At 37.2% G+C, this 22,116-nt stretch overlaps 2 protein-coding genes across 4 annotated transcripts in view; one reads left to right on the forward strand and one right to left on the reverse strand.

Moving 5' to 3' along the window:
- The window catches only part of LOC306641571 (uncharacterized protein), a 148,054-nt gene extending 144,774 nt beyond the window's left edge, over positions 1-3,280 (reverse strand). Inside the window, exon 1 of the mRNA XM_079106728.1 lies at positions 2,644-3,280. Within this exon, the coding sequence (XP_078962854.1) occupies positions 2,644-3,041 (398 nt within the window). The 5' untranslated portion in view covers positions 3,042-3,280. The remainder of the gene's footprint in view (positions 1-2,643) is intronic.
- Positions 3,241-22,116, forward strand: part of WDR26 (WD repeat domain 26) — a 45,377-nt gene continuing 26,501 nt past the window's right edge. For 2 of the 3 annotated variants that reach the window (XM_079106685.1, XM_079106683.1), the window contains exons 1-6: positions 3,577-4,150; positions 6,052-6,151; positions 6,262-6,318; positions 12,118-12,254; positions 16,103-16,200; positions 17,469-17,625. In XM_079106685.1, the coding sequence (XP_078962811.1) occupies positions 3,726-4,150; positions 6,052-6,151; positions 6,262-6,318; positions 12,118-12,254; positions 16,103-16,200; positions 17,469-17,625 (974 nt within the window). In that variant the 5' untranslated portion in view covers positions 3,577-3,725. Of the gene's footprint in view, positions 4,151-6,051; positions 6,152-6,261; positions 6,367-12,117; positions 12,255-16,102; positions 16,201-17,468; positions 17,626-22,116 lie in introns of all 3 variants that reach the window. The other variant, XM_079106684.1, reaches the window with a different exon arrangement.

Raw genomic sequence — 22,116 nt, forward strand, 5'->3', positions numbered from 1 at the left:
TTTGTATATCACACCTATTTCTTGAGCTGCCTTCAAGTCACATAGGACTGACTACAGATGAGTGTTTTTCGAACTTTTTTGAGAATGGACTACAGAAGAAATATAGTTTACCTTTAAAGCACAGACATATATATGTCATTGAAACAAAAGTTTCACAAAATAATAACCATATTTCCTATGGGTGATTTTTAAAAAATATTTTCTATGCTTTTGTACTTTTCCACTTCACTTCTTAAAATACAAGTTGATTTCATGACTCACAAATGGGTCATGGCCCACAGTCCAAAAAACCCTGGCTTGAATGAGTACAATGGATCCTGCACTCATGGAATTTACACACTACTTGGGAATCTCACATAGTTCACAGCTTAGAGGTGGAAAGGCAACACAGGTCAGTTGGATACAGCATCCCTGGAGGAGGGTGAGACACCTGAAAGTCTTTCCCTAAATATTTTAGGACATTTAAGTTCTTATTTGGAACCTAGCATAGGGTTGGTCAAATAAAGTCCTGTTAAAATAGTATAGAAATAAATTTAATCAAATATCTAAATATATCTTCAATTTTCCTACAAAACAACTTTACCTGTATTCCTAAACCCAACTTAATCTTTTCCAGAAGAAGAATGGAAAGGGGAAAGCAAGTAAGGGGAACAAAGGTCTCCAAAGGCTCTGCTAATGGCTTGGAGAAGAGGTTTTATCAAGTTACATTACAAGCAGCCTTCATGATTGAGGGACCTAATAAATGATACTCACAATGATGGGTGGAGGCTGGAAGTCAGGAAAGTCTCCCCTGAAGAGGTCAGAAATGAGCTGAGTTTTGAAAGATTAACTGGTATCAAACAGTGTAGAAAAGATGGGAAAGTGTAGAAAAAGATTCAGAAGAATAAGCCCAGTGCATTTGGGGTAGTAAAGGGTTCATAAAGAGGATCAATAAGAGATAAAACTTCTCCATAAATATGTACCAATATTATGTGTTAATTAAAAAGAAAAATAATAAAGACTTTAAAAAGTGAGAGAGAAAGACAAAAAGACTAAGGTTCAGATCAATCTGTGGAAAGCAAGACAGATTTTGACTTTATCTTGGAGGTAATACAGTATTACTAAAGGTTTCTGAGTGTGCAGAATGGTATTTCAAAATTATCCATCTGCAAGTGGACCTGAAACCTGGCTCTAAAAAGACTGAGAGTTCAGACAAAAGGTTCCCAGTTTGTGTTTTAGTACAGAGAAAAATGTATGCACACATGGAATTCAGAAATTCAGAATTCTAATAAAAGCAGTCTTGGTTACCTAAAAGGTAGAAAAACAGGGATAAACATATTAAGACAGCAATAGAATTCAGTTTCTTTTTTCTTCCATCCTTCTTCTTTCGCTAAAGAAGCGTTAGACTGGTCTGTAGCTAAGTGATTATTTCCTGTATAAGAAAGCAATAGACTATTCAGAATAAATTGACATACTATTTATTCTCAATGTTGCTAGGGGCCTAATAAGTTACTATAAACCATTCTGCAAAAAATAAGTTTTGCGTAAACAATAACAACCCTTTTAATAATGAGGTCTCTGCAGTTAATATACAGAGATCTCTGAAGGTGTTAACTGTCTAGTAATTCTGGCTTTGCTGGATACAGTGACAGTGCCCTATGAACCTTGACTAGAACTCAGGTCTGTCTCAGGTGAATATAAATATTGCATGTGAGTCACCTTGCAATTATAGCTGCCACCTGGAAGCATACTTAAGCGATGAGAACTACAAAGCTAAATCTCTGTAAGATCCTGCCTTGGTCTTCCCCTCCCTTCTTTCAATCTAAAAGTCGGTAGAGCTCAGGATTCTTTACTAATTTCTCATCAGCAACATTTGAATTACACTTCTAATTTTAAAAAGAACTACTTCCAAAGACCTCAAAAGCAAAGTTATTGATATTGTAAATTTTGGAATATAAGATGTATTACTTCACTCTGTCTTTTCCACTGGGAAACTACTTTAAAGATTTTTTGAACTTCCAAGAGATTTTATACAATGTATAAATATGTTATCAACGACATACATGTAATTGGGGGTCATAGACACCATTCATTGACCAATGATTAAGACTCAACCCTTTGTCGCTGCATTTCTACATTCCATGTTAGTAACTCACAGGGACAGAGAAGCCTCACGGGTCACTTGAAAATTTCAAGCTTGGATCTAAACGCATATTTTGGAGGCAACTGCTTGGTCTGAGATACTGTTCCCTGAACTGGGCAGTGACTCAATGAGAGGTAGCTGAAAGAGAGAAGGAGGTGCTTGGGCAAATGCTAAAAAAGAGTGGAGTGCCAAAGAAAAGTCCCTCCCCTACTCCATACACCTTAAGCCTTTCTGTGACTTTTTTTCCAATCAATTATGCTCCTAAAGATTTCATCTTCCCACGGTGGGGCGGAGTCTAATTTGCTCAACATCTCAAACCTCCTGAGATGGCCCCGGGTACAGCAACTGTGTGTAGTAGCACTTGCCTGTGTAAATTCAAGTTTTTCCATCCTCAAATGAGGAGGTGGTTAATCCTGGTTTCAGTCCTGGTTACAATGCGATAAGCCAGTAGGCAGGGGCCTACCACAACCCCGCGCCTGGAAGTTGTTGCTACCAAACCTGGTCACCTGCTAGACCCGCACCTTCGGCTCGTGACAGTGAAACTGCAGTCCCACCGCACATCTTGCATTTCTAGGTCACACTGGTGTACACAAGCACGCACGCACACGAACTCTTGCCATCCTGTGCACGCCCGGCCTCGGAGGGCGGCCACGAACTTACTGCTCGCCGAGCCGGCCCCGCTAGGGCGCCGGAGGAGAGGCCCGAGCGGGGCCGGGACCGGAGCCAGCAACGGGCTGGGGCAGGGGGTCGGGGTCGGGTCGGACCCCGGCGGCCCGGGGGCCTCCCTCCCCTCACCCCGGGGCCTGCCCCCGGCACACGTGCCGGGTGACAGGCCCCCTATAGGTTCCATACCTGCCACCGGAAGTGAGTGAGGAGGGCAGTATAGGCATTTCCTGTGACGCGAGCGCCTGGACTCCATTAGGCAGCAGCTGGGGGAAGAATCAACACACCAGGGAGCAGAGCGGAGCGGACCCGAGGACAGAGGCGGCAGCTGCCTCCGCTGCCGCCCGCCGCCGCCGCCGCCACCGCCGGGGCTCAGCCCAGCGGCGGGCCCCGCGCCCCCGCAGCTGCCCCGCGGCGCCCCCCGGCGCGACCCCCGGGCCGCGCACCCTGAGCTGCCTCGGGGGGGGGGGGGGGAAAGGGCCCGGATCCTCCTTCTCCCCCTCCTCCTCCCCTCCGCTCACCCCCACCCTCTTGCCCTGACCCCCTCCCCGCCTTCCCGGCCCCCCCTCACCCCGACCCTCGCCCCGGCCCCCGCCTCCCCTCCCCCGCCTCGCCCCACCGGCTTCCCACCACGGCCTCTCTCGGCGAGGAAACTCTGGCCTCCGCTTCCTCCTCCTCCGACTCGGACACCGGCGGAGCCTCCCCGCCCCCGCGGAAGAAACCCCGAGCCTCGGCGGCGGAGGGAGCAGGAGAGCCCGGGGCTTCGGCAGGCAGAGCAGGCCTCTCCCCTCCGTCCTCGTCGTCCTCGTCCTCGTCGTCGTCGTCCTCCTCCTCCTCCTCCTCCGTGGTGGTAGTGGTGGGACTCCCCCCGGCTGCTGCCCCTTCCGCCGCCGCCGTCCCCCACCGAAGTAGCGGCCACAGCCTGGTCAGCGGCAGCATCATGCAGGCCAACGGGGCAGGAGGAGGAGGAGGAGGTGGTGGCAGCGGCGGTGGAGGAGGAGGGGGCGGCGGGGGCCAGGGACAGACCCAGGAACTCGCCTGCTTGTCGGCCCAGAACGGAGAGTCGTCCCCCTCGTCGTCGTCGTCCGCGGGGGACCTGGCCCACGCCAATGGGCTCCTGCCTTCCGCCCCCTCCGCCGCCAGCAACAATAGCAACAGCCTGAATGTCAATAACGGGGTTCCCGGCGGGGCGGCCGCCGCAGCCTCCGCCACCGTCGCAGCTGCCTCCGCCACCACCACCGCCGCCTCCTCTTCCCTGGCCACCCCAGAACTGGGCAGCAGCCTCAAGAAGAAGAAGCGGCTCTCCCAGTCAGATGAGGATGTCATTAGGCTAATAGGACAGCACTTGAATGGCTTAGGGCTCAAGTAAGTATCCCTTGCCGGCAGCTGGTGATGGGCAGACCGAGGAACCGAGGCCACGGGGGAGGGGGGAATGGGAGAGGGAGGCTGGAAAGAGCTCGCTCAAAGAGAATGCCGCTGGACACGCAGCGCCCAGTACAGAGGAGGACGCGGCCCAGACAGGCCCACCGGGGAGGAGAAGCAGAACTGAAGGGACATCGGGGATTATTAGTCAGTCTGACAAATTGTGAGACTAGCCAGCCAGTTGAGGGGTTGGGGAGGGGTAGTGCCAACCAAATAATGATCCCTCCCCACGCACCTTCAGAGCTTAATTGTCTGTCAATAAAGACAGATGCGGGAGTGTGTCTCTGTATGTGTTGGGGGAGGGGTGGATTAGAGCTGGTGGAAATAATGAACCTTGGAGGATTTGTTTTTCAAGTATATCTCAGAGGCATCTTTGTGGGACACCTCCCCACCCCCAACCAAGACAGACAACAGCCCAGGCAAACTACCAATCAGGAAAGACAATCACCTACAAGTGTTTATGGGAACTGAGGGGCTGGAATAATTTGGAAAAAGGTTGGATAAATCTGATGGGAATAATGAAGTAAGATATGATGTTGATGTCATTTAAAGGCCCATATGTGTGTGTACAAAAAGCCTAGCGCTAGTTTGAAATCCCAGTGTAAAAACCAAATGATTGTTTCTGAAAAGGGGACATCTGATCTGGTGAATCATTTGTTTCCAAATACAGTTGAAGGGGTCTTGTGTAACTAACAGGATGAAGGTAGATATGGGATTTGGCCAAAACCCACCGTTTTGTATACACACAAAGGAAAATTAAGAAAGAGGGTAGAAGGTAGGATTGGTGGGAGTGCCCTAAAGCCTAATGGAGGAGCCAGAACAGAATGATATGAAGGGGAGAACATGCAACAGTTTCCTAGCTTCAAAGCATAGATGAAAATAAACTCTCAGGTTAGCCAATATGTAGTTTTGTACCTACAGATTTGTTGGGGAGTTGGGAGAATGGCAGCACTTTCTGAAAGTGATATAAGTATTTTGATCTCTGGCAGATCATTGCACTATTGGGTTGAAAAATAAGTAGAACTGAAGAAAGCATTGCATTGAAATAAACAAAATATATAAGACCAGTAAATGGAGATTCTTAGATTTCAAAGTATGTGGTAGGAGAAATTACATTTGATGAATCTTTTAAGCTCTCAAAAAGAAATATATTGTAGGACATTACTCTTTATTCCCCAAGGAAAAGGATTAATATGAAAACAGATTTTGTAAATGCTAACAGAACATATTACTGAGACAAGAAGCAAGCTGACAGCAGCAGGAGGAAATAACTCGTGACTCTTTGGAACCTACACCATAGTAAATTTGCTATTTTTAGTATAGAGAGAAAGGAAATGTTTTTAAAGACTGGATTTATTTTAATTTTAGAGATTGACCTAGTAGAATTTCTGTGTGAACATAATGTCTGGGTGGAAGGCTTTGCCTAACATAGGTCATCTGTTACCTGTATGGCACTAAAGATTTTTATCTTTCAAAATGTAGAGCCATGCACAGTATCTTAACTCCTAGAGTTTTGTTGGTGTGTTTTTCTTCATTTATTTAACCAGTTGGTTAGAATACATTTTAGAAAGTTTATATACTTCATTAAACTTCTAATATATTAAATAACAAAAGTAGGAAGAATTTGATTCTGGTTTCAAGATTTTTAACTTGATTAGGAATAAATGTAGGTTGCAGTTTTAAAATCAAGTTTGTTTAACCTAGCACATCAAACCTTCCCCCCCCTCCTTTATGGTGAGGTTAGCTTAAAAACTTTGCAACTGTTTTCCTAGACATTAGCTTATTTGGAAGAGTAAAAACCCTGAAGTTGGCCAGGTCTTTTTTACACTGTATCTCTCCTGCAGCCAGACTGTTGATCTCCTCATGCAAGAGTCAGGATGTCGTTTAGAACATCCTTCTGCTACCAAATTCCGAAATCATGTCATGGAAGGAGACTGGGATAAGGTAAAGTAGGGCATATAGAGCTGTGTGACTGCTGCTAAAATTATATATTTGATGTGCATTTTATGACATTTCTGTTTTTTTTTTTTTTTTTTTTATACCAATTTTTGCAGGCAGAAAATGACCTGAATGAACTAAAGCCTTTAGTGCATTCTCCTCATGCTATTGTGGTAAGAGGCGCACTTGAAATCTCTCAAACGTTGTTGGGAATAATTGTGGTAAATACACTTTTGTTCTTAGTTTCACATTTATGCTTATATTAGTAGGTTATTGATAACTCTAGGCATCTGCCTCTTATAAAAGATAAGACTTGAAAGTAACTAAATTTCATATAATTAAATTTATAAATAGGATGAGTTGACTATGATGTTTTAAAGTCTTGAGTAAATGTCATTTGAACCTAGTTTATTAATTAATCTTTACAAAAATATTGAAAGCTCTTCATGCTGTTGATGCTATTAATAGGAGTTTTACATTTATAGAGTTAAGGATAAATTATACTTTTATAATTACTCAAAATGTTGAATGTGCTGGTTAAAGAGAAAAGGTGTTTGGGTATATATAGTCATCGGCCTTAAAAAGTTGGTACTTTTTTTTTTTTAATCTTTGGGATTTATAGTTAATTTAAATCAACATCATTGGTGTATTCACCATTTTCTGTCCTTGCATTCCAAGTGATGTGAATTGACAGTGTCAAAGTTTGTATATTATGTATCACTTTGGAAGAGGGTTTGTATGCAGACTGACCACTGGGCCTTGCTTACTGGCCTCATTTCCCTGACAAGATCAATTTAGTAGTTTAACTGTTTACCTCTTTCATAAATCTTAATGACTCTTTTATACTTATGGGCTTTATTTCTTCAGTAGATGTTGGTGAGAGAGAGGAGGGGAAAAGTTTTTTCAAAGTATTGGTGATTGGAAACCCTGAAGAATCAGCTGCTTGCTAGCTGGTGGCTGCTGGCTTTTTAACTTCTAGCTGATTCATTTGTTGTCAGAAGCAGTTTCCTGTCTGGTGGGGGAGGGAAATAAGGCAAATAGGAAGTGAAGTAGGGAAACCAGCTGTTTGTTAAATATTAGTAAATGACTGTTAACATTTGGATTTGTTTTTTTTTTTTTTTTTTTTTAATTGTGTCAAACATTAATCTTTTCTACCTTTTTCTATAAACTTAATACAGCCTGATGGGTTTTTTTTTTTTAATTACAAAAGAGTTTTCAAATTCTTAATATCATTCTTTACAATAATATGATCCTAGAAAATAGGCTTCAAGTGAATTAAAGATGCAAACACGTATGAACAAACATGGATTCATTTAAATTCATGAACAAGTACATTCTATCCTTTCAATAATACTCAAAATATTAAAAAATTCAAAGCACCTATCAAGTCAGATGATGGATAGCTTAGGGAATAATCAATTCTGCAGTAATATTTTAAAATAAAAACAAAAGTTTCTATATTCAAAGGGATTACAAATTTTTTAATAACAAAGTAGTTTTCCTAGTGTGTTTGTGATTTAAAACTTAATGATATTGTAATTGAGCAGTCTTTCACACATTTTTGGCTCTGACTGGATAAGCTAAAATAATAAAAGGGCCAAAATAAGAATTGGGGTTCCCTTCCCATTGGGCAAGTTAGCACTATTTACTTAATGACCATAAAGAACTTGCCTATGGACTGTTTCAAAATAAGTATATGTGATTTCTTAGAGTTTGTTTTCCTTACCCAAATTATATTTGTAATTTAGTAGTAAAATATTTAATGGACTCACTTCCTGGTTTTTTTTAATTTGTTTATAGTAATTTGAGACTTCTGTATTGGATTTAGATTATGACTCTCATTAGAAACCTTCATTAGAAGCAACATGTAAACTGAGGAAAGATAGTTGTAGATAATAAGGAGAAATCCTTTCTTTTTACAGCCTGTTCAGTCTATAGAACATTCTAGGATCTAATAAAAGATGAAGATTAAATCTCTGGCTGAGCCTCACACCATCAAACTGTTTAGGTATTTATTACAAAGAAAGGGGTTCCAACTTTTATCTCACTTTTGGCTGATGAATCAATTGCTTTTAAAAATTCAATTCAGCATTTTTTGAAGTTGCTCCTCACCTTTCTAATTGTATTCACATTTACTCCTCTCCCCCACCTCATCTCCAGAAGATAATCTAATGTAAGCTTAAATTTGTAATACCTTAGGTGATAACTATTTGGATTTTGTAACTTAATTATTTTAATTGTATGCTTAGACACATTTGATGACTTAGTCTAGACTAAGCTTGTACTTTATTTTTTGAAATCTGAACGTTTTTATTGACCCCAAATAGTCACCTTATCCCCACTTTTAAATGGTTTCCAGTCAAGTGATACTAGTAATAACAGAAGTTGCTCTTAATTTTCTGGAAGCTGACTTTATGAATCAAGTTTTTAGTTTGAATTCAAATATGCTTAGCCATGTCTGAGGAATTTGGATGGATATCTGAGACCAATAACAGAAAATTTCTGTATATTTAAAAAGGTTGATTCTTTATATTTTTTAATATAACGGTATATGTCTAACAAATGTTCAAATGTTGACATACAAAATTTAATATATTTTAAAGTCAAATAAGGAGGAGTTTTAAGAGCCATGACTTAAATATAATTCATTTCCCCATACCTCTGAGTCATGATTTAATTGATAAAACTTTGTTACAACTTTTATTACAATATTAGGACCACTATAGAGTTAGTTAGGAAGCTACCCTCAATAACTTGACTTTTTGTACAATTCTGAGCTTTTCTTCCTCATTCTAATTCATTCTGATAGTAGGAGAGAAAAGAATGAAGCAGTCCAAATATGGGGTATGAAGGGCAACAGCAGAGTTTGCAATATGAAACTGTCAGTCTATATCCTAGTCATTTATGAATTTGTGGTTTATATTAGAAAGAAATAGTACCAGGCCCAAAGGTGTTGAAATCATTTAAGAACAGAAATAATCTCTTAGAGAACTAATTGGAAGTTGGAAAAGATATAAAAAAGAGTTTTATTTACTTATCCTTTTTTTCTTTTTTGTTTTTATTCTTCAAGAAACTCGTAATCTTTAATAATAAAAAAGTTTATAATATAGTTAGTAGAGCCCTTCTCCATCTCAACAAGCTTTCATTTTGCCCCATTTTAAATAATTATTTGTAAATTAAAAGATCTTTATTGGTTTGAGGTTGTAGTTCAGTGATAGAGCGCTTGCCTCACATATATGAGAAATTGGGTTCAATCCTCAGCACCACATAAAAAAATTAAAAGTATTATATTCATCTACAACTAAAAAATACTTTTTTAAAAAGATTTTCTTGAATATGTTTTCATGCTTTAAGTTTGGGGAGATAAGTTTTGCTCCCCATTCTTATGTATCAATACTTGAGTTGAACTGATTTTTAGGAGAAAAGTCATTTTCTCTTCTATCAAATCTCTAGCTGTGTTTAGCTAGCAACATGTTAGTTGCACAGTACCAAAATCTGATGTCTGTTTGAGGGTATTCTTTATCTAATCTGGATAAAATGACTCATAGAGAAATGCTTTTGTGCTGTTTTTATAGCATTCCCTCTACATACAGAAATAAGTGTTCATTGGCATCTGTCAAAGTGTTAGTCTGCCTTTTTCTTCTCTTCTGGCCCTTAGAATGGAAGTACCATGTTCAGTCAAGATCTTGGTGGGAAAATAAGAGGGAAAAGAGCATTTGTAGTACTATCCCTACACACATTGGAATGGGGGAGGAAGTGGGCATAGGCCCTCATGATTGATAAGTAAATAAAAGACATGTCCTAAATGAAAAGAAAGAAAAATTTTCTCTCAAATTCCCAGTTGCTAAGAAAATTTGTGAAGAAATTCAGTCACGTGCTGGCCAGTTCCATGTGGCATTTGAATGAAAAAATTCTGCAGTTAGATATGATTCTCATGTTTGAATCAGAAATACACTAAATTAAACTTTTGACATTGTATTGATATTTGGAAATATATGAACTCGTCATTTATAAAACATTGAATTTTTTCTAGATGATAAAATGGTGAGAATATCCAGAATAACTTCAAATCTTTTTTTTTTTTTTTTTTTTTGGTTTTTGGTACCTGATGAACTTCAAAGTATTTTTTATTAAACGTAAAGGTTAACTTCAGAGTACATGTACAGCATCATACTTTTCAAGGCACCTTGGTATTTAGTCAGATTCATTAATCTTTATGTGTAAAATTTAATAAATGTAATTTACCTGGGGCTATACAAGCTTGTCTCAGTTTGGAAATTTTTCTGTATTTTAGCTATAGATGTAAGGTTAGATCATTATCAAACATAAGCAATTTGTCTTATGAAGAATGTATTTAAATGTTTACCTAACATACATAAACGGGTTTATTTTTGTTTGCGTTCTCTAGAAACAATTTTTATAAGCTTATAGTTTATGCCTTTAAATACTCTTAATAGAAAATCTTAAACCAATTTATTATACTCTAAATATGTGGTAATTTCTCTATTTTGTGACTGCATTTTTTTTTAATGATTTTGAAGTAAACATTTTAAGAAAAAAAGCTGTAATTTAGGTTTTTATTTTAAGTGTTCTTATGACCTTTACAACTATATCCTTTGGTGTCTCTAAATGATGATCATTTTCTGCCTACTTTGATTGACTTGCTCAAGTACCACAAATAACAAATTTGATGAAAGGGTCCCTTCTAGCAATAGTCCTTAATTATAAAGTTTAAAAGAAATTCCACATCGGAATTCATAGGTAGGATATTCATATATCTCTCCTCTCTAGTTAAAAGCTGCTAAAATTGTGATGATGATCACTTCAAGTTAAACATTAAATGATAAGATAACATTAAAAAGAATTAAAACAAAAAAATAGTTGCGCATGATGGTACATGCCTATAATCTCAGTGACTCAGGAGGCTGAGGCAGGAATGCAAGACCAACCTCAGCAACTTAGTGAGGCCCTAAGCAACTTAGTGAGACCCTGCCTCAAAATAAAAAATGAAGAGTGTTGGAGATGTAACTCAGTGGTAAAGTGCCTCACAGTAAGCTGAAAGTGGTTTATCCTTTTGGGAGAAAAGAGCTGTTAATAATTGTCTGTGCTTCAATCAGTGATCAGATTGTTACAAATACACAAATACAAATATTGCATATTTTTAAATCCAGCCTTCTAAGGTAGGCATCCCTTTATAGCTGCCTAGCAGAGAGTGAGCTTGTGTACTTATCCACTTTAGTCATAGGAAGCTCAGTATTTTGTATACCAACCTCTAGTTCATTTGTTAGACACTGTTTCTTACTTTTGATAAGCTCAAATATGACACTTTTCTACTTCTAAACAGAAGCTCTAGACCTGTTTTCTGGACTGCTTAGTCCCTGTTTTACATTGTTTTGGTATTTTTTGTTGTTGATAATTTTTTGTTTTTGTGGTATGAGGGATCAAACTGAGGGCCTCAGTCATGCTAGGCAAGTGCTCTACACTAAGCTATACCTTTAGCTTATATGTCATGGCTTTTAAATCGTTCTTCTATTAATTGGTTTCTTTCCAGTGTTTTCCAAACCTGTTTCATAAAACCGTTCAGTACCTTATTATAAAAAGTCAGACATTTTTAAAAAGCAAATTTGGAATTCTTGGCATAGTTACAAATTTTCACAATGCAAGAAATAAAATTCTAGGAGAACACATAAGCAGAATTCATTTTTTTCCCTATGTTGATGAAGCCTTGGTCACTAATGGTTTTGTCTGTTTTGAGAGTCAAGGCAGTTTTCTTAAGATGTAGATTTGAGCAAAGTTAGATTTAATCGACTTATGACTCTATTAAGCCACAATATTTTGAGTCATCTTGAAGCTTTATAAAAATACTTTCAAAGGGCATAGTAGAATGGTTTCTACTGTTCTGTTTAGGCACAAACATTTTCTGAAACTTCCATCAACTTTTTTCCCCTGACTGCTGCTTTCTGTCATGTCAGAGGATGAAGTTTTTGCTGCTGCAGCAGAAGTACCTGGAATACCTGGAGGATGGCAAGGTCCTGGAGGCACTTCAAGTTCTACGCTGTGAATTGACGCCACTGAAATACAATACAGAACGCATTCATGTTCTTAGTGGGTAAGGAAGCTGAGTTCTTAGACACCAGGTTGATGAAGAGGCTATTATTTTTACCAAATTTACTATTGGCCAAACTAGTAATATTTTTTCATGTGAACACCTGAAAATTCAGTGGATAAATTCATTGATGTGTATACAACCTATTTTTGTCATCCTAGGAAGGAAGATATGTAAGTGGGTGAAAGGATAAAGAAATAAGTATTGCCTGTGAAATGCTATTTCAAAACTTTTACCAACCCTGTGGCTTGGATCACAGTAAGCAATGAAGTGCATACAACTTTTTTGGCAACTTTTTTGTTATTAAACCCAGGCTTATTCTACCTCTGAGCTATATCCCTAGCCTCTTGCTTTTTATTTTGAGACAGGGTCTTGCTAAGTTTCTGAGGCTGACTTTGAACTTGGATTCCTCCAACCTCAGCCTCCTGAGCCTCCAAGATTACAGATGTACACCACCGTGCCCAGCTAATCTTTTAAATGTTAGAGTACCCAAAGGTTTGGTTCTGGGCCCCTCTTCTCTTCTCAGTCTTTATATTCTTTCTGGACTATCCTTTCATGTACTATCTATATGCTAATGGCTCTTAAACATACCCTCTCATCTGAACTACTTGACGAATAGCCTACTTGACAATCTCTACTTGGATTTTAATATGTCTCAAAATTTTATATTCAAAACAAAATTCTTGATTGAAATTTTATTTTCCACCCATGCCCCTACAAATCTGGTTTTACCTAGTTGCTCAAACAAAAAACTTCAGCCTTACCCTTGCTTTTTCTTTGTCTTTTAACTTTGACACATATATCCTAACTCCAAAAACATTCCAAATATGTCCATTTCTCTCCAGCTCCACATTTTCTATCCTGGTTAATCCTTAAGAATTGATTCTTCTAGAATATTGTAGTAACTTCCTACCTTATTTACATTCCATTCACCCTTATTCCCTGAACCATGCATGTCTCACAAAGCAGCCAAAAAAAAATACATAATAATACATAAGTTAAGCCATTTCACTCTTTTGCATAAAACATTCCACTAGCTTTCTGGCACACTTAAAATAAAACTCTGAATCTTTACTTAAGCATACAGAATTCCACGCCCCCATCCTTTCTTGCTTTTTCTTTATTTTTTACTGCCTAGTGATATTAATTATTTTCCTTAACTTCCAAGCCTTCAGGCATTTGCACAGCTTGTCCGCTCTGTCTTAAATGTGTTTCCCCTAATCTTTGGTTACTAGTTCCTCAGGTCCCAGCCCAAATGTCCTCTCTTGAGGCTATCCACTATTTGTTTGTTATTGTTGTTTTGTAACTCAGGGCATTCTGTCACTGAGTTGTACCTCCAGCCCTTTTTATTTTTTAAGACAGAGTCTTGCTGAGTTGCTGAGGCTGCTCTCCAACTTGTGATCTCCCTGCCTCCATCTCCCAAGTAGCTGGAATTATAGGCATGTGCCACACTGTGCCTTGTTTGAAATATTTTTCTTTATAGTACATTTCACTATACAATATGGCCCCAGCATCTAGAAAATATCTAATATATAATGAGTTCTTAGATACAAAATGATAGACAAAAAAAATGGGCCAAGGAAATAAATCCTTAATTTGCAAATAAGGAAGCCAAGTCTCAAAGAAATATCAGCCCAAAATAAAGCTAATAAATCAAAGAGCCAAGTCTCGAAACCTGGTTTTGAGGGCTGGGATTGTGGCTCAGTGGTGGAGCACTTGCCTAGCTTGTGTGAGGCACAGGGTTCAATTCTCAGCATGGCATATAAATAAATAAATAAAGTCTGTGGACAACTAGAAATAATATTTTTTTAAAAACACCTAGTTTCGGGACTGGGGAGATAGCTCAGTCGGTAGAGTGCTTGCCTTGTAAGCACAGGCCCTCCCTGGGTTCAATCCCCAGCACCCAAAAAAAAAAAAAAAACACCTAGTTTCATTTATTCCAAAGTCATGGGTCTTGAAATAGTAAAATTCTGCTTGCTATTTTGGTACTGTGGTCGACAGATTATTTTGTTCTGATTACCTTTTTCAAAAGATATATCTTTCTCACTAAATATTCACATGATAGATGTATTTTATTTGCTCTGATAACAGAATATATAATTTATTAGCTTTTATTCTAAAGTGAACTTCAGCATCAAGTTTATTCCCTGAATTTTTGACCATAGGATGACAAGATGTGGAACTGGAATCAGAATTCATGATTTTTTTTTGTCAGTGCAGTGTCGTTTCAATTATGCCATATGACTTTCAATAAACAGACATTCATTTAAAACCTCAGGTTTAATGTGTGTTTTCCAAAGGGCACAGAAGCAACCATAGGTCACTTTGGCAAAGTTTAGTAATTTTCCCATACAATAATCATGAATTATCCCATTAAGTTATTTTAGAAACAATTTTCACTTATTCAGCTTCTGGTTGGGCTTTTTTTTTTTTTTTTTTGTACAATTATTTGCACCTTTTTTTTAAGTAAAATCTTTTCATCACCTGAATCACTATTTATATATTCTGTAGCAAAAAAAAAAACAAATCGTTCTATTGGATAAGAAGCCATTAAATAAATAAATTTAAAAAGCCATTAAATCATTTGAACTCTTAAGTGAAATATGGTTTTTTGCAGTTAAGAAAAGGAGGGGGCAAGCCTGGCATGTTGACTCACACTTGTAACCCCAGTTACTCAAGAGACTGAGGAATGAAGATCACAAATTCTAGACTATCCTCAGCAACTCAGGAAGATCCTGTCTCAAAATAAGAAAAATTAAAAAGGCTGGGGATGTAGCTCAATGGTAGACCATCCCTGGGTTCAATTCCCATTACCAGGGTGGGTGAAGGATACAGAAAGTAAAGGAGGTGACAGTGCTCATGTTAACTGAGAGCTTTCTGATACTTACCATTTATTGAGCTTTGCCCATGTAGCAAGGTAGCAGAGCAAGTCTACTTCATTTGTTTAATCCTTACGGTCCTGTTGAATAACCTTTTTACAAGTCAGATTTGTTTGGCAGAATACCAGACAAAACAGCAAGAGAGTTAGTTGCCAGGTCTAATCTCCATGTTTGAATCAAGTGCCTTCACTGCTTTTACTCTTAAATCCCATTCTTAGAAGAGCCAGCCCCAGCACAGCAGGGGACCATTATGTATTCTCCAGAATCTATGAACTTTAGTGCTTATGTCACCTTTTGTACATACAGTAAATAATAAACATTTCCAGATTTTGTGCTCTGGGATTTCAGTGCCTTTCACAGAATGACAAGGATGTTATCTATTTATACCCTTTCTTAAGTGATATTTGTTATAGACCCTTAAGGTATGTTGTTTTTTTGGTTAAATAACCTAGTATAAATATCATTTAAGGGTTTTTTCTTGTTTTGTTTTTGTTTTGATTCACTGCCACAAAGTAGGCAGTGGTTAAATGGCCTAGATTCCTACATTACTATTTTGCCTCTTTACCCAACGCCTCCCCCCAGGCTAGTTTTGTACTTAGATTTCCTCATTTATAGAAGTAGAGTAATACTAACAGTGCTTATTTCATATAGGATTATTTTGAACATTAAGTGAAGTAATGCATATTGAGGGTTCAGAACAGAGCCTGGCATACAATAAAAGCTACATATATATAATGTATAGAAATATAATAGGTGACAACAATAGTATTGTATAGTTAGCTGTAATTATTATATTACATTTTAGTAATTATATGTAGATACCACGTTATATGAATGAGTTGAGTCCACTGTAGAAATTCTTTCTTGATATGTATTAGTAAGAACTGGATAGCCAAAATATAGTCAATATTTTTCAATTATATTCCAGAGAAAAAGGTTTGATGTTTGTTTCTTTCTCTTTTGGATTTTTAGGTATCTGATGTGTAGCCACGCAGAAGACCTACGTGCAAAAGCAGAATGGGAAGGCAAAGGGACAGCTTCCCGATCCAAACTATTGGACAAACTTCAGAGTAAGAATCTTAATATTTGCTCTTTCTTTCTTTTTTTCTGAAATTACAAATAGATATTATGGATCAATTAGAAAGACTTGTGTCTAGACATAATTTATACATGGGGATCCTTTAAAGAAGTTCTTTAAACCAAATATTTTCAAATTGCCCTATCTAACCTCAGGAGTCACTGAGAGGGTGCTTGTCTCAGTACAATTTTACTTTTATTTGTATTATGCAGTGATGTTTCTTAAGTTTTCTTAGGAGGAAAGGTATTGTGATTAGAGAAAAGTATGTAAACCACAGCCTTAAGCCACGAGGATTTTCAAATTTTGTTTCAATAGTTAGGTCCAGATTTCTTTAGGTAAATTGTTTTACTCTCACACCACTGTGTTACATAACTTACAAATTGTAGTAGGCACTTCATTTTTGCTATATCTTTGTGTAAAAGACCTTCTCTTTGCTTAAATCATATTATATAGTTTTTATGTTGAAGTAGGGGTAAAAATCCTGAGATTCAGAAAACCATGATATTGGAAAGGAATAAGGTGTTGAAGGAATAGGTTGTTGTTAATATCAGAACACCTCAGCTAGGCATGGTGGTGAACACCTGTAATCCCAACTACTCAGGCGGCTGAGATAGGACTGTGAGTTTGAAGTCCGTGGGGCAATCTGGGAAACTGTCTCAAAATAAAAAGGGCTAAGGATGTAAAGCACCACCAGTTTTCAATTCCTAGTACCAGAAAGGAAGGGGGGAAAAAAAAGCACCACCATTTATTCTCTCAATTTCTACAAAGAATTAGGAGCTATATGATGGGAACTCGAACTTAATCTAGCAGTCTAGCAGTTAGACTTACTCGAACTTAGTCTAGCAGTTTGACTTGCTTTTTGCTAATTGGAGGGTTTTCATGTATCTGGCCTCCCACTGAATGCACAATCACATTAGATTTTCTTTTCATCATCATCTACTTTTCTTCTTGTTTTTATTTTTGTTGGGGTTTTCAAAAAATTCACCTACACAATAAAGCCCTCCTACACAAGTATATCCCTATCTAGTGGCATCATCACTGTAATTTTTGACAAATATTCTTAGAATTCATGTTATATCACACCCTTTAGAACTTTAGAACTTACCTGTTTAAGGAACACAGTATTTTGAGATAGGGACAAGTACAGCAGATGATGTACAGCAGTATGATGAGATAGGGACAAGTACAGCAAATGTCTAAAATAAAAGTTTATGGTTTATTATTTTTATTTCTCTTTTTTTAAAATATCTTTTATTAAAGCCTATTTACCACCATCAGTGATGCTTCCCCCACGGCGTTTACAGACTCTCCTGCGGCAGGCGGTGGAACTACAAAGGGATCGGTGCCTATATCACAATACCAAACTTGATAATAATCTAGATTCTGTGTCTCTACTTATAGATCATGTTTGTAGTAGGTAAGAGAAAAACTTTTTATATTCTGAAAAATGCTAACATTTTTACAGAAAGTTTTGAACTTTTTAATCGAATGTATTCTTTTTTAGAATTTTACTCTGTAGCTATATAACAGTTTGTCTGATTTAGTATTTATTCATAAGTAAAGCTAAAACTACTACTACAATTGAAAATTAAGAAAAAAATGTACATGTTTATATAGTAAACTTTATTCAGGATCTGAAACTGGAAAACCAATTTTTATCTATGGGTTTGATTAGTCATTTTCTGTGTCTAATAATTTATGGCCGATTATTTTCTGCCTACTACGATTGTGGAAATACTTTTTCTTTAATGAAAGTTCTGTTTAGAGAAGAGATATTTTCAAAGTGGTTAGAATAATGGGAATTAATTTTCTGGTATGCATTTTAGTATTATATTTACCTTTGTATATAACCAAACTTTTAAGAATTCAGGCTTATCTTCCAACATTAGAAGTATTTTGATAAAAGTCTCCCTTCTATTTTAATAATGATCTCCAAAATTAAAGCTAAAAAACAAATTGTGAAATCTTTCAAACTCTAGAAAGGAAATGATTTTGAGGGCTGGGGAGATAGCTCAGCTGGTAGAGTGCTTGCCTTGCAAGCGCTAAGGCCCTGAGTTTGATCCCTAGTACCACAAAAAAAAAAAGGAAATGATTTTGATTCTGATGAACCAGACAGGGGAACAGCTGCAGTGCATATGCTACATTGCTTTTGGTAAAGCTCCCTCAAAGAACTAATGAAAGTAACATGACAAAGGAGGACAAAGGTGTACTGATGCCACATGAGGTAGTGCATACGTGTAATTCTAAATACTCCAGAGGCTAAGGCAGGAGGATGGCAAGTTTGAGGCCAGCCTAGACAATTTAGACCCAATCTCAAATATTTTAAGTGAAAAGACTTGGAGATGTAGCTCAGTGATAGAGTAACCCCTAGCTTCAGTCCTCTAAACCAATTTAAAAAAAATAAAAATAAAAAGGCATGTTTGACAGCTTTGGATAAATGAAGGACTTCTGAATAATCATAAAATTATGTATATACACACATCCATACTTTTATATAAAACAATATTTTAGGTCTGCATAAACCACTATTTTTTGGAGGGTGATTACTACTAGAGGTGAAACCCAAGGCCTCATGAATGTTAGGTAAGGACTCTCCCCATTGAGCTATATAACTCTAGCTCCATAACCCAGTTTGGGTATGTCATTTTGACCTCACTCTCCCCACTTAATTAAAAAAATAAGCTGTTGGTCTTAGATTACTTAGAAGTATTAGTCATCTTAAAGTGTTATTACGTGGTACATCTCAAGTATTCTGACAAAGTGACTATATACAGATCCTTTTCACTCTTTAATATTCTTTGACTTGAGAATTTTTAAAATTAAAAATTTTAAATTGAAAAATAAGAGGAGATAATAGATTAAAAGGCTATTTAGTTTCATGTTTCACAGCTCCTTTAAGGGATTTGAGAATAACATAAAGCATTTGTGAGCTCAAATCTTTTTCTTGGTTCATAAGTTTATTACTGTTGGAACATACTGAGAGGTAATGACTAGACTTCATGGTTAAAGAGGTATCAGAAGGTTAAAAGCTCATCTTCCTATTTGGAGACTGAAATCTATGGGAATATGGTGTGCATTTTTCCAAAGCTCTTTAATTTATCTGTCAGTACCTGTGAAACTAAATTATGGTGAATATTTAGTATAATTTAATATAATTTTTTTCCATCTTCCAAATTGGGTCAGTTTCTCATAAACCAATGTAGAAAGCATTTTGAGATTTTACGTGGAGCTGAAAGAGTTCTTCAGAAATTACCATTGGTTTGGACAGTCTTTTTTGTGATCTTAAAACAAAAAACCTTTCTGCTCCTCCTAGTTACCACCACCATACCCACTTCAGAGCTAAATTCTTGAAATCAATGCCCACTATGCATTTAGAGTCCATGTCTTTACTTTCCTTCACTCTTCAGATTTCTGTAAGTGCAGCTAATATAACATCAGAACAGATGTTGATGTTGGTGCAGAACAACCTCTTAATCAAATTCATTGGGTACTTCCCAAGTGTATCTAGAACTTTCTATGTAGCATTTAATCATTTTCCTTTGAACCCTTTCCTTCAACTAACATTCCAGACTCTCCGTTGTACTCCTTGCTCCTCCTCAATTTCCTTCTCTTTACCTCTCCCTTCATTCAGTGTATTCCAGAATTGTTTCTTTTCTCATCTTTCTCTCCTGCTTAGCTTATACTTGTGTGGATCTAGTAACTCATATGAGTAGAGCTACAGAATCCTCCTAAGCCTTAGGTCTAATAGAATTATTTGAATGCTGCTCAAGTATTTTAAGCACAGCATTTTCTTTTTTTTCTTTTTGGTGGTGGTGCTGGGGATTGAACCCAGGGCCTTGTGCATGCTAGGCAAACACTCTACCACCTGAGCTATATCCCCAGCTAAGTACAGCATTTTCAAAATCGAATTTCCCTTCTTGAATTGTCTGTGAGGATCTACCCTATTTTCTCATGCCCAAAAACCAGGAGTCAGCCTTAACTATTCATTCAAGTTTGATTTTTAAAGATGCTGAGTGGGTAACCTCAGGCATTAAGTCATTATCCACAGTCTTGAGAATGAGTTATACTCTTCATTGCTGAACTGGGAAAATAAAGAACCTGAATTTGATTTCATTCCTAGTATTTTCAACTAGAGAACTTCAAAGGAAAAACTGATAATAATTACCTGTTTTACTCTCTTCTAGGAAGAGATTTTAGCATTGAAATTAGAAAACTATTTTCTGAAGTTAAATCTTAGTATTGGAACTTAACCACTAACTTTTGTCTCTTCTCTCTGATGTGTAAAGAATTGATTATGAATAACCAAATTAGGACTTTTTTAAAAATCCCCATCAACACTGAAAAGTTTTCATTAGATATTGCGTATAATTTCTGCTTTTCACAATTAGTATACACATACTTGAGCCTTAATTTGATCAGTAAACAGTGATTTCCTTAAAAAAATAATTCTGTGGGTGTTTCACCAACCAGTGGAAGGATGTATCTATAGGTAGTTTTTATAAGTATTGATTTTTTTTTTTAGTAAGGGGGATTATTATAAAATATTTGTAGGTACAGAGTGAAGATGCAGTTTGGCTAAACACTACATTTTAATCAGTTTTATGAGAAGGTACTGCTTTTTAACATCATAAGTGTATTTAAAAGCAAAGGAATATTAACTATCACTTGTATATGCCTAAAAATAGGCTTGTAGTAAATGGAGCTGTTATATTAGTCTTTTTAAAAAATTATTTAAATAATGATGATTTAAATACCACTTTAGTGATATTCATATATAACTGTCAGACTAGATGATTTGTGTCTACAATTTTGATTATGAATCAGTCCTTCCTTAAAGATACTTTGATACCCTAATTTAGATACTTTAGCCATTTGAATTACTTGATTGGAATTTTATCCAGTCTGAAAAATATTATTTAAAGTAACATATACAGAGGAAACTGGGCTTGGAGTCAGCCATAGGTTCGAACCCTATTTCAAGTCAGGCATGGTGGTGCACACCTGTAATCCCAGCAATTCAGGAGGCTGAGGCAGGAGGATCACAAGTTTGAGACCTCAGCAACTTGGTGAGACCATCCCAAAATAATAAAAAAGAACTGGGTATATAGCTCAGTGGTAAAGCATCCCTGGATTCAATCCCCAGTCACATCTCCCCACCCCACCCCACCGCCCCAAAAAAAAAAAAATTTCTTTCACTTCCTTATCTATTTTATGGTATCTGATGAACTATCTGCTTCTTTGAGCCTCATGAAAACAGGGATGATAGAATTCCTCTTACAAGGTAGTTTTGAGAACTAGAAATATTATATGTAGAGCATCATACACAGAGCTTGGCACCTATGCTAATAATGCCAGCTTGATTGCTTATGATTCAGGTTAGAGTAGAATAATATTTCATTTAATATTGAAGCAATTTGTAGTTAATATGAAAGTTTAAAGCAACTTCCTAATAGCCAACTATTCAGGCAGATTGCCATTACCATATGTGCCAGGTAAAGAACAGTAATAGATTTTTAATATATTATTACCTATCAGGCTGGTGAATTGACCATATCAATAAATAAATATATATTTTTAAATATGTTTAAATATGTGTGTGTGTTGTGGGAGTTTGTTTGTTTGTTTGTTTTGAGATATGATCTTGCTATGTTGCCAAGGCTCAAACTTGTGGGTTCAAGCAATCCTCCCACCTCAGTCTCCTAAATTCTGGGACTATACCTCTATATCATTATGCAAGACTTCTAAATGATTGAGTATTTAGGGAAAAGTAGGGAAGAATAGTTTTCAAGATAAACTTAAAATTGTAGACATTAACACTTGAGTAATTTTTTAATAGAGAATTTATAAGACAGGTTGAATATCCCTATCCGAAATACTTGAGACCCAAAAGTGTTTTGGATTTGAATTG

The sequence above is a fragment of the Sciurus vulgaris genome (genome assembly GCF_902686455.1).
Source record: "Sciurus vulgaris genome assembly, chromosome: 12".
NCBI classification, from domain to species: Eukaryota; Metazoa; Chordata; class Mammalia; order Rodentia; family Sciuridae; genus Sciurus; species Sciurus vulgaris.